General features: G+C 41.6%; 1 protein-coding gene and 1 long non-coding RNA gene across 2 annotated transcripts; one reads left to right on the top strand and one right to left on the bottom strand.

Moving 5' to 3' along the window:
• Positions 1–13,322: 13,322 nt before the first annotated feature.
• LOC119282741 (agamous-like MADS-box protein AGL23) lies at positions 13,323–17,653 on the bottom strand. Its single transcript, XM_037562862.1, has 2 exons — positions 17,166–17,653; positions 13,323–13,871 (listed from the first exon to the last, which is right to left on the bottom strand). The coding sequence occupies exons 1-2, from the start codon at positions 17,651–17,653 to the stop codon at positions 13,361–13,363; spliced, it is 999 nt and encodes a 332-aa protein (XP_037418759.1). The 3' UTR covers positions 13,323–13,360.
• LOC119282742 lies at positions 15,173–16,965 on the top strand. The gene is made up of 4 exons (XR_005138847.1): positions 15,173–15,223; positions 15,603–15,837; positions 16,125–16,197; positions 16,647–16,965. It is a non-coding gene; the product is annotated as an uncharacterized LOC119282742 (long non-coding RNA).
• Positions 17,654–18,456: the final 803 nt, after the last annotated feature.

Genomic DNA, 18,456 nt, shown 5'->3' with positions numbered 1-18,456 from the left:
TCTATAGAAACTCGGCAAGGCCAACAGTAATAGGAATGCAACATTACCCAAGGAAAAATGCTATAGAAAAAACATTCGCAAACTACATAGCGAAACAACCACAAAAATCAACGAAATTGTCGGAGGGACAGATGCAAAGATCGCCAACCAATCATAAACATAAAAAATCCAAGAAATTTATCAATTTGTGATAATAATTATATATTCAGTTTTATCATGCCGGTCAAGAATATGAGTTTTTTAATCTTTTGTAAAATACATCCTAGATAAATCTTTTATGATGTGGATAAATAAAATGATTCACTCATATATATGAAGTTTGATATATTGAGTTTTTAATAAATCTGATTGTGTTTTATCAAGCTGCACATTCTGGCTACAATGTTTCTCCTGTAATTTTTGTTGCATATTATTGACTAACGCAAAAAAATTAAGTAGGATAACATTCTCTAGACAAACTACTGTCAGAGAAAACAATGACATTTGCACCACCAGACAATAACAAGTTATGACGAGGGTGAGTGAGAGAACATTTCACAAATCTAGGCAACACTCAATGATAGTTACATTGATTTACATTGGAAAGCGAGATAGTGAATTGGAGTATTATGAGAAGATATCTAGCATATGGATCGTATTCATAGAAATACGGGAAATGACAAAAAAAATCAAGTATAAGAAATAAATATTTACATTTTATCTAAAATTCAAAAAAACTTTGTGGACAGAATCAAGGGATGAGAAGGACTGGAATAGCGAAAGCTGAAAAATAGTATGACAAGATAATATATTTTTGCATTATGGGACACATACCACGATCCTTTTCGTCCTTCACCATCACACATCATTGTACTTGCCAGTAATTTCATTCAAAAAGGAATTGAATTTGCGCCAAAATCTAATTTTATGGCCCCGGGATGTAAATGTTGTTCATATTATCCAAGATGAATGCAACAACGAATAATATATATCAAATATAGCTGCAAAAATACGCAGGTCACACTGCCAGATATAGATATTATAGAAATATCTATGCAATTTCCTTCATGTTTTTCCGTGAATCAGAATCTTCCCTTTCTCAGGGGAATCATAATCTTACCTGTTAATTCATTCTTATTCACACAAATATCGTCCTTTGGACCATACATATGTTAGGTCCAACATCACATCCGACAACACAAGAACATCATTACCTAAGAAACAACCAATAAACCAAGCCAATGGAACGTCAGATATTTAACGCCCCCTGTATCGCTAAGTTTGGTACATGTATCCTTTGGATCGCCCATCCTTACGCAATCAGTTGTCTAGTGACCTCATATCATTGAATTAGCAATCCTCTCCTGTCTTGGTGCACACAAATTTTCTCTCTCACTAACTAGTTTTCTTTTCTGCTCTTGGAATGTACTACGTGGCCAAGGCCAACCTCTTAAGTATGCCAATGAACTCTTGAAATTAATCTCTACAAATCCCCATGCTACGTTCATCCAAGAAACAAAATTTACCTTGTTAGAAGCTTTAAAAGTCCTTTCTACCAGCTTGACTAGATATCACCGAGATTAGGATATGGTGCAAGATCAACCATAGCATAGAGAAGAAATTGATACTTCCATCCTGCGATTCGCCCTCACATCACTCTCTGCAGGCCATTCAAGGGAGATTATGATTTTGTCATTGTGGAACGCTCCTCCAACCCTCTTCTTCTTGTCGGCTAGAGGGCATCCACCAGAAGAGCCTATGTGGCTACCGGTGTGGGTCGTAGCGAGGCCTCAATTGCACCTAGTTGGGTGGATGGTCTGTGCATGCCAAGGCGGTGGCCTCATGTTGGGTGGGGGTGGGGGTGGTGGTACTCTCACTTTTGTCGTATTTTAGTCTCACCTTCATGGAAGGAAGGTGAAATATTCCCATGTTTGACTTAATGACTTCAATTGATTATGATGTACAATAAGACAAGCATGAGCAACTTTTCAACATTTTAATGTTTGGTCCGGATGCATATATTAATAGCAGAAGACTAGCTACATAAAAGAAAGGGCCATGGTCAGGAATAAATAATCCCATATATATGCACATTCAATCAATCAAAGAAATTTATAGAAACTTACTCCAATATTATGCATCACATGAAACTGGTTGTCACCCGACGCGGTATCATTACTTCATGTTTATCAACGTACAAACTAAAAGGACTCCAATGAATAATTTAGTAATGGATATCGTAATGTGAAATATAATAACACATTATTTACAATTATTTTTTATCTAGATCTATTCCAATTACAACCTGATTATATCATTTATTCAACTAGCAAGCACTAATGTGCATGAGAAGGTATTTCATATGGATGATGGATTTGCCGGGTTGCCTCGATTAATCAGTGACACACACTTAAACTATTGTTGCTCATATTTGCCTCTCTACAGCTTGGGCATGCGAATATGTACGCAAGGAGAAATTTGAGAGGATGAATATTATTTGAGAATAGTGTACTCGTACTATTATTTTTAGGGGGATATGTTCATGTAGATTGGGCAACACAGGATATGAATCTCTGTGGCTTGGTAAATGGAATAATTCACTTCTAGCAGTGTTGTTCCCCTATTTGAACTCACATGTCACTGATGCAGACATCTCATTTCTACCTAAGCCAAGTTGAGGTTCATTTATTTCATATGAACAATAAACCTTACCATAAGGATCCATGAGTGAATTACATATTTTGATAGAATGTATTCACGCCATCAATTCATCTGACCAGAACCACAATGATTCATCAGATCGTTGGGTTCATTACTACATCAAGTGATTATTACAAATTCTTATTGAAGACATCATCCCACCTAAACACTTCATATATATTTGGAAATATAAAGAGGATATGTAACATAAGTATTTTGCTTGCCTTGTTTTATTCAGTATGCTACACCATCAATATGTTTGAGATGAGAAGTTACAACAATGGCAACAACCTGGCATGTTTTCTTTATGACTCTGTCATTAATGAATATAAAATTTTCCACTACCCAATACATTTCATGTTGGACATGTCTCAACATCACACGGGCTTCAAATCGGAATCGGATTGCCTTAATATTGCAAGCTAGGCCTGGTTTACATGGGGAGCTTTTCTATTGTTATTCCACTATGACATCTCAAATTCTGCCAGTTCCGCAGTGCACTCGGCGAGGCGTCCCGTGTTCTCCTGTTTAGGAGGATAGGTCCAAGGTAAAGGAGGATAGTACCGAACCTGGGTGGGCGTGGAAATAGTGTCGTAAATTTTGAGAGGCAATAATTATGTGATATAACATATTCTAGATAGTGGGATGTCGGATCTCCGCATCATGTAGCACCTTGGTCACAAAGTACACAAGTCACTGGACAGACCTGTTTTCTTCATCTTGTTCCCTAGGTCCCTCTTGGACCTGGAGGAGGAACATTTTCCTCCTGCTTGACCACCAGCGGCGCACTCAAAACATGGGGCCGAAGAGATATACAAGAGCAATGGTTGCCAGGGTTCGGGAGCCACTATGATAGGCGATGAAGTCAGACTTTCATTTGCTGGAGGGCCTGCTCTGCTTCTGGGGTCCATCAGAATGGACTGGTCCTCCTGAGGAGTGTGAACAGGGACAGAGCCTTCTCTCCTAGCTTGGAGACAAATCTTCCCAACGCCACCATGCAACCAACAAGGTGATGCGCATCTTTAAGATGAGCAGGTGTCCTCATCTGCTCGATGGCTTTCATATTTTTTGGGATAACCTCGATTTGTCTGTTGGATACCAGGAATCCTAGCAACTTTTAGGATGGGACACAAAATACACACTTGCCGGGATTGAGCTTCATGCACATTTTTGTAGGTTATGAAGGTTTCGGCCAAACCTTCCAAGTGTATAGATTTAACCCGCGTCTTGACTACCAAGTCACCGACATAGGCTTCCAAATTATGCCTGATCTGACGGCTAAGACAATTCTCATGGTGCGTTCATACATTGAGCCCATTTTATTCAATCTGAAAGGCATGCATATGTAGAAGAAAGTCCCCACAGGTGTGATAGAGATTGTTTTCTCCTCATCCTCTTCTACCATTCGGATTTGGTGATGCCATGAATAGGCATCTAATAAGCATGGAAAATCGCACCTGGAAGTGGAGTCCACAATCTGATCATTTTGTGGCAAAAGGTATGGGTCTTTGGGACATGCCTTGTTTAACTTTATATCGCTGAAGTCTATACACATTCTCATATCTCCATTAGCTTTGGGGACTACCACGGGGTTGGCTATCCAGTCAGGGTGCAATACTTCTCGGATGAAGCCTGCCTTTTGTAGCCTTGCGACCTCTTCTTGTATAAACTTCTGCTGGTCAGGCGCCTGGCGCCGAACTTTTTTCTTAATGGGTCTTGCTTCCGGATATAAGCATAAGTAGTGTTCGATCACCTGCCTAGAAACCTAAATGGTAAAAACTCTGAAAATATCAACCAGATCAAGAATCTCACAATTTAGTAAAATAATACTAGAATTTCATTTCCACTTCAATTGACAAATGATTTCGTTAATTGCTTAACCCCATAATTATTCAGCATGGCTCATTAGAAGGTCATTGATAATGGCACCCAATACTTGCATGGCAAACCACAAAAAGTATGAGTACTGATTAAGAAGCTGACATCCAATTGCGACTACCTGAGTCCGTCAAGTACCTGGAGCAGCCGAGCAGTAGGCGAGCTGCGAGCGCCTACCCGGAGCAAGTGTGGAGCCAAGCACGGGGGCCAACAATGACGGTGGGCATGTCGACGCACTGGATCTCGGTCCGCTATGATATGCACGCTCACGCATCATGTCCAGCATGCCCCTCTAGCTCCCGTCTAGATCTGCGCTGGGACATGGGGATGGCAGCGGCAGAGTTTATCTAGGGAAGACCGGCGGGGTTGCTGGCGAGGCGAGGCCGTTGTGCGGGAAGGAGGCGGCGGGGCGAGCCAGAGGGGTGGAGGAGGAGTCGCCGGGCGACATCGTGGCAGCAGAGGGGAGGCGCCGTGAGATGGCGCGGCGTGCGGAGGAGAGCAGGCAGCGGGGAGGACAGGCGGAGGCCACCATGGAATGGGGAGTGGTGGGGAGAGAGTGAAGGGATAAGCGTCTGCGTGTCTCTTCTTTTTCTTTTTTGATCGAAGTCTTTTTGGTCAACTACTAATAAGCATAGGGGTTGCTCTAAAAAATTATAGACAGTGTCCAAGTCAGTTTTTCTGAGACGCCAAGTCATTTTCTTTATCAATAGCCCTTTTGGTCATTTGATTTATATTAGCATCGGATGCTGTCCAAAAAAATATTGGGCGTGTTCGATTTGACTGTGTGGGTGCTATGTTTTTTTAGTATGTCACAAGGATTTAGTAAAATGTCCAGTCATAATCATTTTGATAGTTTTATACAACTATTGAGATCTTTATTGATATTTGTTATCGAACATATAAAAAAATGTATGCGTCGTCGAAAATAAACCATGACCTTTGAATCCCTGAAATCGGTACCCTGTCTTCTTTAATTCGGGGCATTTGTAACCTTGAGGCCGCATCCAAAGAGGATTTCCCTTAGGTCGGGATAGCCGAGTCAGCTACTGCATGTGGAAAAAGTCAATACACCTAGGACAGCCTCTACTCTCACTGTTTAGATTGACCCACGTATCATCTCCATCTTTTCTAGCTGTCTTGATACGGAATGCAGGTGGCCGGCTAGCCGCCGAGCTGTACGGCACTGCGGCGTGTCCCTGCCGCCACAGCAAGGGCAAGCCAAGCATTGACGGTGGTTCTCAGCAACGGCGGCTGCTGCACGGTGCACATGGCGATGCTCTGCGCGACGCTGCGCTGATGCTCACGTACTAAGTGCCATCTTCTAACTTGATTCAAGATTATTGATAACATTCTCCCCTAATCTTGACACTTTGTTTTCGGTGTTCTTCTGATCTTGGCTCGTTGACGATCACCCTTTGTCGACTCATCCGTTTGCACCATCACAAATCAAATTGACGGCCTTGATTGCTCAACAATCTCCCCCCAATTTTAACTTGGTAAATTTATTGACCAATTGGACTACCCAGCCTCGCTAGTAACCCGTGGAATACATCGCTCGGTGGAATTCACCATCCACCCTAACGAGATACATACCGACTCCTTGTGGATCACACCACCCTGTACACTACACCATGCACTCCACCCTCATGTAGGGACATGGCCCCAACCAATACCGCACAAAATAGAAACAAAAAAAATAATTGGAATAATCTAAATCAAATAGATACTTTCCTAAAACCCGCCTTGCATTAATTCAACCAAATCAAATAATATCAATCTTACCAAAATCTCAACTAAATCAAAAAAATTCTTGCATTCTCCTACCCATACTCTCGCCAAATTAAACATTATCAAAATTGATGTAAGGTATATGTTCGACAAGATTGATACTTAACCAAAAGAGCACACACATGTTGCAACGCACACGCAATTAGCTAGTCTATTAAGATGTACAAGGTCCTTAAACATGATCTCCCAGACCATGGGTGGTCAGATGCCCAGAAATAAAAAAATTGTATGGCTTCTATTCACTAGTAGAAAAGGGCTTTTAGTCCCGGTTCATAAGGGCCTTTAGTCTCGGTTTCGTTACTAAAGCCTCCCCCTTTAGTCCCGGTTCTAACACGAACCTGGACTAAAGGCTCTCCACGTGGCCGCTGCCTGGAGGTCCACCTATAGTCCCGGTAGGTAACACCAACCGGTACTAAAGGAATTTTTATGATTTTTCTTTTAAAAAAATAAAAAATATCTTTTGAATTTTTTTTTTGATTTTCAAATTTCTGAATTATTTTAACCTCTCATCTCTAATCACCTCTCATCACTGGTCAATTTAACCTCTAATCTCTAATCACCCCTCATCATTCCAAATCATCTAACTTCCCGGACGGTCACCCATCCTCTCACTACTCCAGTCTCAGCACGCTTAACTTCCAGGTTCTATTCTCCCTCATTTCCAAGTCTGCACTTGTTGTTTTCCTGACAATAGTAAGATGTCGATCCTATTAACCTCAGGAATTTAGCTTGAGCATGAAGTCACACATTTCACTGTTTGAGTTTGAAACTATTGTTCTAAAAAATAACACTAATATTTAGTAACACTAATATTCTTGAATAATTATTTAGTAACACTAATATTTCTTGAATAATTAGTTTGACCATTGTTTGACTACAGTTGGACCAAAGTTTGACCATATTTTGACCAGATTTGACCAAAATTCAAAAAAACTGAAATAATTATTTAGTAACACTAATACTCTTGAATAATTATTTAGTACCACTAATACTTCTTGAATAAGTAGTTTGACCAGATTTAACAAAAATTCAAAAAAACTGAAATTTGATGAATTTTTTTGCCTCCAGATCTTAAAAGCCCCGTAACTTTTTTTCTGTTAGATTTTTGAGGATTTTGATAAATTTGGATGTAACTTTTCGAGTAGATGATTTTTCATATAAAAAACTTTTTCATCCGAGTTAGTATGCAAAAGTTATGCCCATTTTACTAAATTCTAGAGAGATTTTGCAAATAAAGTTGAAATTCACATTTGCAAATTTTCCCAACAACTAGACCACATATCACATGGGAAACTTATTTTATTTTATTTTTTGACATTTTCATCATTTTCTTTTATTTTTTAAAACTGAAACGGCGATCCAGGGGGGTATAGTTTGAAAATGGGACCTTTAGTACCGGTTCGTGCCATGAACCGGTACTAATGCCTCAAACCCCATTAGTACCGGTTGGTGGCTCGAACCGGCACTAAAGTTCTAACGTTTAGTACCGGTTGGTGCCACCAACCGGTATTAATGGGCATCACACCCTTTAGTCCCGGTTCGTGGCACCAACCGGGACTAAAAGGTCCAGACGAACCGGGACAAATGGCCCATGTGGCCCCTGGGCTCACGAACTGGGACTAATGCCCCCATTAGTCCCGGTTCTAGACTGAACCGGGACAAATGGGCTAACCCGGCCTGGACCAAAGCCCTCTTTTCTACTAGTGATTGCATGAGAGACTCAATTCAAACAAATCCTCCTAGGAAACAAAACCATCTTCCTTCCTAATATCGTCAGCTCTGAAGAGACTATACTACACCTTTTCTTGGACTACACGTTTGCTCTAGCCTTCCTGGTATCCAACAGAGAAATTGAGGTTAACCCAAAAAAGATAAAAGCCATCAAACAGATGAGAACACCTGCTCATCTTAAAGATCTGCATTACCTTGTTGGTTGCATGGCGGTGTTGGGAAGATTTGTCTCCAAGCTAGGAAAGAAGGCTCTGCCCCTGTTCACGCTCCTCAAGAGGACCAGTCCATTCCGGTGGACTCCAGAAGTAGAGCAGTCCCTCCAGCAAATGAAAGTATATCTGACTTCACCGCATGTCATAGTGGCTCCCGAACCCCGACAATCATTGCTCTTGTATATCTCTTGGACCCCCATGTTGTGAGTGCGGCGCTGGTAGTCAAGCAGGAGGAAAATGTTCCTCCTCCAGGTCCAAGAGCGACCTAGGGAACAGGATGAAGAAAAATGGTCTATCCAGCTACTTGTGTACTTTGTGACCAAGGTGCTACATGATGCGGAGATTCGGCGTCCCACTATCTAGAATATGCTATATGCCATAATTATCACCTCTCAAAAGTTACGAAACTATTTCCAAGCCACCAAGTATCGGTACTATCCTCCTTTACCTTGGACCTATCCTCCGAAACAGGAGGCCACGGGATGCATCGCCGAGTGCGCTGCGGAACTGGCAGAATTCGGGATATTGTAGTGGAATAACAATAGAAAAGCTCCCCGTGTAAACCAGGCCTAGCTTGCAATATTGTGGCAATCCGATTCCAATTCAATGCCCGTGTGATGTTGAGACATGTCCAACATGAAACGTATTGGGCAGTGGAAAGTTTTATATTCATTAATGATAGAGTCATAAAGAAAACATGCCAGGTTGTTGCCATTGTTGTAACTTCTCATCTGTAACATATTGATGGTGTTTAGCATACTAGATTAAACAAGGCAAGCAAAATACTTGTGTTACATATCCTCTTTATATTTCCAAATATATATGAAGTGTTTAGGTGGGCTGATGTCTTCAATAAGAATTTGTAATATTTACTTGATGTAGTAATGCACCCAACGTTCTAATGAATCATTATGGTTCTGGTCAGATTAATTGATGGCATGAATACGTTCTATCAAAATAAGTAATTCCCTCATGGATCCTTATGATACGAGTTATTGTGCATATGAAATAAATCAACCTCAACTTGGCTTAGGTAGAAATGAGATGACTGCAGCAGTGACATGTGAGTTCAAATAGCGGAACGACTCTGCTAGAAGTGAATTGTTCCATTTACCAAGCCATGGAGATTCATATACTGTGTTACCCAATCTACATGAACATATCCCCCTAAAAAATAGTAAGAGTGCACAATTCTCAAATCATATTCATCCTCTCAAATTTCTCCTTGCGTACATAAACGCATGCCCAAGCTGTAGAGAGACAAATATGACCAACAATAGTGTAAGTGTGTGTCACTGATTAATCCAGGCAACCCGGCAAAACCATCATACGTATGAAATATCTTCTCATGCATATTAGTGCTTGCTAGATGAATAAATGATATAATCAGGTTGTAATTGGAATAGATCTAGATAAACAATAATTGTAAATATTTTGTTATTATATTTCTCATTAGAATATACATTACTAAATTATTCATGGGGGTCCTTTTAGTTTGTAGGTTGATAAACATGAAGTAATGATACCGTGTCGGGTGACAACCAGTTAAATGTGATGCATAAATTTCTTTGATTGATTGAATGTGCATATAGCTAGTCTTCTGCTATTCATATATGCATTCGGACCAAACATTAAAATGTTGAAAAGTTGCTGATGCTTATCTTATTGTATATCATAATCAATTGAAGTGCTTAAGTCAAACATGGGAATATTTCACCTTTCTTCCACGATGGTGAGACTAAAATATGACAAACGTGAGAGTACCCCCACCCCCACCCAACATGAGGCCACCGCCTTGGCATGCACAGACCATCCACCCAACCAGGGGCAATCGAGGCCTCGTTGCCACCCACACTGGTAGTCACATAGGCTCTTCTGGTGGATGCCCTCTAGCTGAGAAGAAGAGGGTTGGAGGAGCGTGCCACAATGACAAAAGCCTAATCGCCCTTGAATGGCCTGCAGAGAGTGATGCGAGGGCGAATCAAGGGATGGAACTATCAATTTCTTCTCTATGCTATGGTTGATCTTGCACCATATCCTCATCTCGGTGATATCTTGTCAAGCTGGTAGAAATGAATTTTGTAGCTTCTAACAAGGTAAATTTTGTTTCTTGGATGAACGTAGTGTGAGGATTTGTAGAGATTAATTTGAAGAGGTCATTGGCATACTTAGGAGGTTGGCCTTGGCCACGTAGTACATCCCAAGAGCAGAAAAGAAAACTAGTTTGTGAGAGAAAACATTTGTGTGCACCAGGACAGGAGAGGATTGCTAATTCGATTATATGAGGTCAATAGACGACCGGTTGCGTAAGGATGGGCGATCCAAAGGATACATGTACCTAACTTAGCGAGACAGGGGGCATGGTTTACTGCCTGTTTCTTAGGTAATGATGTTCTTGTATAGTCAGATGTGATGTTGGACCTAACATTTGTATGGTCCAAAGGACGATATTTGTGTGAATAAGAACGAATTAACAGGTAAGATTATGATTCCCCTAAGAAAGGAAAGATTCTGATTCATAGAAAAAACATGAAGGAATTTGCATAGATATTTGTATAATATATATATATCTGGTAGTTTGACCCCCGCATTTGCGCAGCTATATTTGATATATATTATTCCTTGTTGCATCCATCTTGATATAGATAATATGAACAACATTTACATCTCGGGACTACAAAATTATATTTTGGCGCAAATTCAATTCATTTTTGTATGAAGTTGTTGGCAAGTACAATGATGTGTGATGGTGAAGGACGAAAAGGATCGTGGTATGTGTCCCATAATGCAAAAAAATACTATCTCTCATACTATTCTTTAGCTTTCGCTATTCCAGTCCTTCTCATCCCTTGATTCTGTCCACAAAGATTATTTTGGAATTTTACAGAAAATGTAAATATTTATTTCTTATACTTGTTTTTTTTCATTTCCTCGTATTTCTATGAATACCATATCATACCTGATCCATATGCTCGATGTCTTCTCATAATACTCCAATTCACTATCTCGCTTTCCAATGTAAATCAATGTAACTATCATTGAGTGTTGCCGAGATTTGTGAATTTCCTCTCACTCACGGTCGTCATAACTTGTTATTATCTGGTGGTGCAAATGTCATTGTTTTTTCTGACACTATTTTGTCTAGAGAATGTTGTCCTATTTAATTTTTCTGCATTAGTCAATAATTTGGCAACAGAAATTACAAGAGAAACATTGTAGCCAGAATGTGCAGCTTAATAAAACACAATCAGATTTATTAAAAATATCAATATATCAAACTTTATATATATGAGTGAATGATGTTATTTATCCACATCATAAAAGATTTATCGAGGATGTATTTTATAAAAGATAAAAAAAACTCATATTCTCGACCGGCATGATAAAACTGAATATATAATTATTGTCACAAATACACAAATTCCTTGGATTTTTTATGTTTATGATTGGTTGGCAATCTTTGCATCTGTCCCTCTGACATTTTTGTTGATTTTTGTGGCTGTTTTGCTACGTCGTTTGCGAATGTTTTTTCTATAGCATTTGTTCCTTGAGTAATGTTGCCTTCCTATTACTGTTAGCCTTGCGGAGTTTCTATAGAGCTCATGCAAAATTATGTACTCCCTCCGTTTCTTTTTACTGTGTATATGAGCTTGTCTCAAGTCAAACTCTTCAATGATTGACTAACTTTTATAGAAAAATAAATACAAAATTGACATCATTAGATCCATTGTGGAATAAATTTGTCATATTATATTTATTTGGTATTGTAGATCTTGATATTTTTCCTATAAGTATATTCAAGCTTTACAAAATTTGGCTTCGGACAAATATGATAAACGAGTAAAAACAACCGAGGGAGAACATATATGCCTATGCAAAAGTATTTCCTTTTTTTACCGGTAGGCCTTTCCTTGTCTATATGTGCCTCATAGATGCAAACCCAAACGGCTAATTTCTCGATGCCTATGTATGCAATCTTTTTTGTGTGTGACTATTGCTCACTGATTAAAGTCATGAATACCTTTTTTAATCTTTTAATCTCAACCTTTATATTAGAATCAACAGATCGTGTATTTTTTAGGCACGTCGGTTTTGATTATATTTTATTTAGAATTAGTGACATATATTCCTCTTGATATTTAGATTTATGCAACAGTTCTTGTGTTTTTGTTTATAAACATTTAACGGTATGTAGTTTGTAATCATTGCATGCTGACACCTCAGTCTATCTTTTTTTGAAGGCCCGTACTTTTATTTGTATTTCACATATCTCCATTTATTTGTATGTTACCAGCCTTTTTTGTTTCTCATACTATCGGGCAAAATATTGTACTCCTAGTTGACTTCCATACGTGCAAGTATCGCTGGCCTGTATAATTTTATAGGCATGCTGCACTGTAGCTTTCTTGGACGTTTGGGCGTCTTTGGTATTTTTTTTTAAAAAAATTGCATGTGTATTGTATACGAAGTTTTAATTTGCTAGCCACATGTCCCATGCGGGTTTTGCATGTATAATTTTGTTTGCATATACATATGTCATATGGATGTACGTCCTCTGACGTGACTTGTTTGTGGCAAATGTAGTCGTATGTAATTTTTGAATCTTTTAAATCTCAGCCATTAAAAATTCTGATAAACGGTGTCAAGATTGTAGATTATGTGAATGCATCTGATGGCTCGTTTGTCCCTTATTTTAGTAATAGTATACAGAGTAATTAATAGATAGATTGTAGATTATGTGAATGCATCTGTGCTCGTTTGTCCAGCACAGATCGACCTTTGTATTTCATTCATATCGGTGCAATACAGATTACAACCCATTAATTACGGATATGCATGATAAGGAAAGGAAATGACCAAATAAAAATATTGACGAAATATTTAATTTCGTCCAGATCCAGGGTAGATGCAGAGCATGTGCCAAAGATTGACGCAACGACTTCATTTCAAACAAAACAAAAAATTAACGCCAAGACTTAAGTAGAAGATGCATATGTAAACTAGGCATACGAAACTAGTGTCCATATGCATGCCTGCATGCACAGGACTCGGGCTCTGACTGGGTTTGGATCTCAGTACGGGAAGCCGGCGTTCGGTTGATCGAGCCCCTGCTGCACCGTCTCCGTCCCGGCAGTGAACTCCGGATGCGGCAGCATCACATCAAGCCATTGATCTATCTCCTTGTCTAGCCCCGCATTGAACCCCGGCGGCCTAGGCATCGTCATCTGCATCTGCTCCAGATCCATCCCGGCGGCCAACCCCGGCGGCGGAGGCATGTCCTGCACATTCATCCCGGCGGCGACCACGTGAGACGGAGGCAGCGGCGCCATCACCATCTGCTGCATATCCATCCCGGCCTCCATCCCCTGCTCCTGTGGCGGAGGGACCAGAAACTGGAACTCCATCCCGTCGTTCGCGGTGCCGCTGCTGCTACCGTACTCGAAGGTGCTGCCAGCGAAGATCTGGGGCGGCGGCGGCGGGGCGTGCATTACCTCGAGGAGAACCTGGTTGGCGCGATCGGAGACGGCGTCCTTCATCTGCATCAGCGCGGCGAAGAAGGCCGCCATGTCCTTGTCTCCCATGCTGCGTTTTGATTTTCGGCCGAAAAAAATGAATTTCGGCCGAATTTCGGGCGTCTCGCTAGGGCCTGATATATGGGCCTATCGGCCCGAATAATTCGGCCCAGTTTGAATTTTTTTGCCCGGCCCAGCTTCGAGAGCCTTCCAGTTAGGCTTCCGCTGAGACAAAACCACGAACCCATGCTACCTAACCCTAAATCGCTCTTTCCCTGCCCCTCCTCCTGTGTGCAGCGCCGCCGCTGCGCACATCTCAGGCGAGTGCTTCCAACCCATCTCCTCTCCCTCCTCCACATCTCCGGCCAAGGCGCTCACTTCTCCAGCCCTCCTCCACATCTCCTCGCCTCCACCCATCCACTTCCTGTCCTTTGGTTCTCCAAGACTGCAGTATGGTGCTCGGCGGCTGCTACAACGGAGCTGATGGTGCGCCAGCCGACCAGTTGAATGGAGGCAGTAGCAAGGGGCAGCGGCAACAGCCTATAGGGCGGAGGTTGATTGGCAAGGTACGAATGTTTTTGATGCCCTAATATCCTCCTACTTGAAGCAACAATTTGTCTCGTCCCTGGTACTTGCATGCAGTTTTAATTCTTCAACAATTTCAGATCGATGTTGCTTTGTTTCTTAGTTATAATCTGTACTGCGATGTACTTGTGTTCCTTTAGATTAAGGAGAGGCCCCTGGTAAATGGCTTGGCAAATGCATATATCATACGGGGGTAAGAAAAGTTGAGACTTGATGAGTTGAACACAGTAGTGTAATTATTAATCTGAAATATACATGTATCTTGTAGTCACCAAGGATGCTCTAGATCTGGTAATATTTATTTTGGTCCAGCAGAAAAGTGGATTACAAACCTTGTTATGAACATCCTGAAATATATAGTTGTTCCATATATCTGCGCTGTGTGCTTATTTTTGAGCTGTTGAGATCATGCTTGTGCGCAACATTTTTTTTCTTCTCAAGAACAGTTTAATTTCAACAGAAAAGTAGATGTTGACCGATGATTAATTTCAATGTTCAGCGGTACCATTAAGTGGTGGTTCTAGAACTAAGCATCATTCTATCTTTCTCAAGAACAGATTACAGTTTGTGACTTGTATGTTTGGCAAACTAGAGCATTGAGTTGTATATAAATTACTTATTCCTTAGTATCTAAACTAGAGCATTGGGCTGTATATTTTTTTGTTTATTATTAATATGAGGACACCCTAGTAAGCAAGGGTTTCTTCCTTAGTTACGTAATCTTCATAACTGACCGGTGTTCTTTTGTCATTTGATTTTCAGGTAATGGAACTGCAAATAGGAGTGGCAGCGGCAACCATGATGCAAGTGCAAGTGGTTCCCAAAGATCTTGGAAAGGTAACATACTAACATGATATGAGCTGTGAGATTGCATGGGGATCTTATAGGGAGCTCTAGCTTAGTTCAAATAGAAAAAGATGGCCTAGAGCTCTCATTTAATTCAGTAGTTCCATGAAACTATTTTGTATTTGTTCGTAAATTGGTTGAAGTTTTTTGGCGTGAGTGGACATAACAGTGCATTGCGTTGTCCATCTAGTGAGATGAGGATGATCACAATTCAGAGTAGTTGGATCTCTCTGTCATATTTCTATATAGTAAGGCATATATCTCGATCTTATAGGTGCACATTTCTAGAGTATTTGCTTGGTATGCAGCCAGATTACTATGCTTTGCTTGTTTACACTATGCAAATGGAATATTGTTATTGATTTGCTAGGTTCAATTAAAGAGAGAATGAGGATAATGATGGGGTGAGTGAGGACAAGGAAGATGGTCCATCAATGCAAGATCAGCAAGAGGCACAAATGCAAGTGGAAAAAGAGACGCAAATTCAAGTGGAAATGGACACACCGCCAAACGATGGCAATTTGGAGACCCGTAGATCTGTACGGCTTGTCAAGAAGAAGACCAAGGACGTCAACAACCTATACTTGTTGCTTAGAAATCTGCGGGTAAGTCTCCTCTTTTTAGTGTTTTATCATTCATGATAATTGCTTAGAATATTTTAGTTACTTGGAGCTGCTAGTTACTTAGATGTATGCACTTTCTATCTATGCCTAGCCTCATTGACATGTTAAGCAATGTATTTATATTATCCTGAAATGTTACCACTTGACTATTGTTACACTAGACACTTCCTTGCTAGTCCATTTTATTTCATTATGCACAAAGTGGAAGATGAAAAAATTCTGATGTTGAACTACATGCATCTTGATCCTCTCTGTTTTCTCTGAACCAGAAATGCCACATGAAGAACTAAGGATATCAAGATGCTTTTGGATGTATGCAAGCTTGGAGCTGCTGTTTTATAGGTATGTTAACCACTATATTTATCCTTCAATATTTTTGTGCTTATGCATGATTTTTTATTCACATTTTTCACTGTGTGGATTTTCCTTCTGTATGACAATTGACAAATGGCTAGTCCAAGCCAACAGCAGGTTGTTTGTGTCTATGTTGCTTTCTTTGTATCCTTAGAGTTTTGTTGTGCCGGAGTACAAACTATAAACTAGAATTCATCATTCTAGTATATGGAGGCATTTAACCTTTGCTCCTGAAGCTTTTTTGTGAATAAAAAACTATATTGCTGCAGTAGATTTGTTATTTGATTCATGAGCATGCATAACATTTGATTAGTGTTCTACTAGCTACTAACTTGTCTTGTTAATCCATTTTATTTTTTGTTGCACAAAGTGGTAGAAGATAATTCCGATGCAGAACTACCTCCATCCTGACCCTTCCTTTGTTTTCTCTAAACCAGAAATGGCGTGTGTAGAAATAGAATAACCAAGGATATAAAGAAGCTTTTGGATATAGGCAAGCTTGGAGCTGCTGTTTCAATGTCATGCTTTAATGGTTGTCTTTTGGAGCTGTTGTTTCTATCTGTAATCCTTTTAAGTCTGTTGGCTGCACCGGACTATTTAAAGTCTGAACTATGCTGTGATTGTTGAACTGATGCTGGACTGTTAAGGGTTATGTTGGAGGCAACTTTATAACTAATGTGTGCCTGTTATGTTGGACAGATGCAGTTTTATTAATCCCTAGAGCTTGTTTGATGAAGTTTATATGATCAATTCTGATGGTTGTTGCGCTGCTATGTTTAGGCTTTGTTTTATTTCAAATTTTGTTCGAATTTCGGCCGAATTTCGGTCGAATTTTGGTCAAAATTTCAAATTTTGATTTTGCAATTTCGCCCGAGATTTTGCCAAAAAATTTAAAATTCCCGAAATTCGGCCATTTCGGCCAAGGACGAAAAAAAACACAAACCGAAAATCAAAACACAGCTCCCATGTCGCGTGCCTTGGGGTCGAACCAAGACGCTATCTGGTCCCCCGCAGAGCGCTCTTTTGCCATGGCCTTGTCCGTGCGCTTGGTCCGCTTCTTCAACTCGGTCAGCTCCGTGCGCAGCTCGTGAAACTCCTGCTGTAGCTTCTCGAGCTTCTCGTCTTCGCCGGCAGTGCCGTCCCCCGCCAGCAAGCGGTCGTCGGCAGCGCCATCCTCCCTCGCGCCAGCCCCCGCAGCCTCCCCCGCCAGGAAGCGTTCCACGACGGAGTCGACGGAGGGGTGGCCGAAGGAGAAGGCCCTGCCGCGGGGAGAGAAGGCGAGGGCGGCCACGTGGGCGCCGGTCAGGACCGCTAGATCCGTGGCCTTGCTGAAGAACCCCTGGCGGCGCTTGGAGTAGCAGACGAACTGGGCATCCTCCTGCTCGATCCGGCGGATGACGATCTTCTTCCGGCCGCTGCCGCCTCTCCAGTTGGGCGCCGCCATTGCTCGCTTTCTCGGTGGCTAGCCTCAGAGAAAGGGAGGAAGAGGAGTGGCTGTGGGTGTGGCTACGTCTCGGTGTGTATAGGCTCAGAGAAGGGAGGTAGAGGAGTGGCTCTGGCTACGTCTCGGGGTCGCGGGGGGCTTTATATAGCTTCGCTAGGCTACGTACATTAAAGTCCGTGATAGGCAATGAGATACGATTGGGTATGCGCTGAGCTGTATACATTAAACTCACGCGTCAAAGGATAACTACGTACACCGTATTATTTAACCCTAGCGGCCGCCACGCCAGGCGACTAGGGAGGCGATTTTCTTCCTCCGATCTCAGCCGGCCAGGGCGTTGGCCCCCTCTCCCTCCGGCTGCTCCGGCGGCAGGAGGGAGGGGGGACCCCGTTCCTCCGTTCTCTAGTTAGGTTTTGGATTTGTAGGTCATGATGCGCCGTTGGGGTGGTGGGAGCGGCGCCCGGACGAATAAATCTGCCTCGGCTTCACTCCCACACCGGCGGTGCCGTTGATGGCGGCGTCTCGGAGTTGATGGCATCGCGTGATTGCCGATCCTTCAGATTGGCTGTGTTAGGGTTCATGGGTGATGTTGGCGAGGCGGCGGCGGCGACTTCATCAGGTGTGTCTCTCCTTCTGCTCTGTCCCCGTTGCTGTTGCGTTGTCTCCGACGTCATGGTGGAGCAGGGAGGTTTTGTCATCCAGGAATACGTGCAGACGGTTGTTTGCGCAAGTGCCAGCTGGAAGATGGTGCATCCCGTGCTGGGTTTGTGGTTGGTGGCTGACAGTTCTGGTTTCCTCCTTCG

Source organism: Triticum dicoccoides, chromosome 3B, assembly GCF_002162155.2.
Source record: "Triticum dicoccoides isolate Atlit2015 ecotype Zavitan chromosome 3B, WEW_v2.0, whole genome shotgun sequence".
In the NCBI taxonomy this organism is placed as follows: domain Eukaryota; kingdom Viridiplantae; phylum Streptophyta; class Magnoliopsida; order Poales; family Poaceae; genus Triticum; species Triticum dicoccoides.
This window is presented reverse-complemented; position numbering and strand designations above follow the sequence as displayed.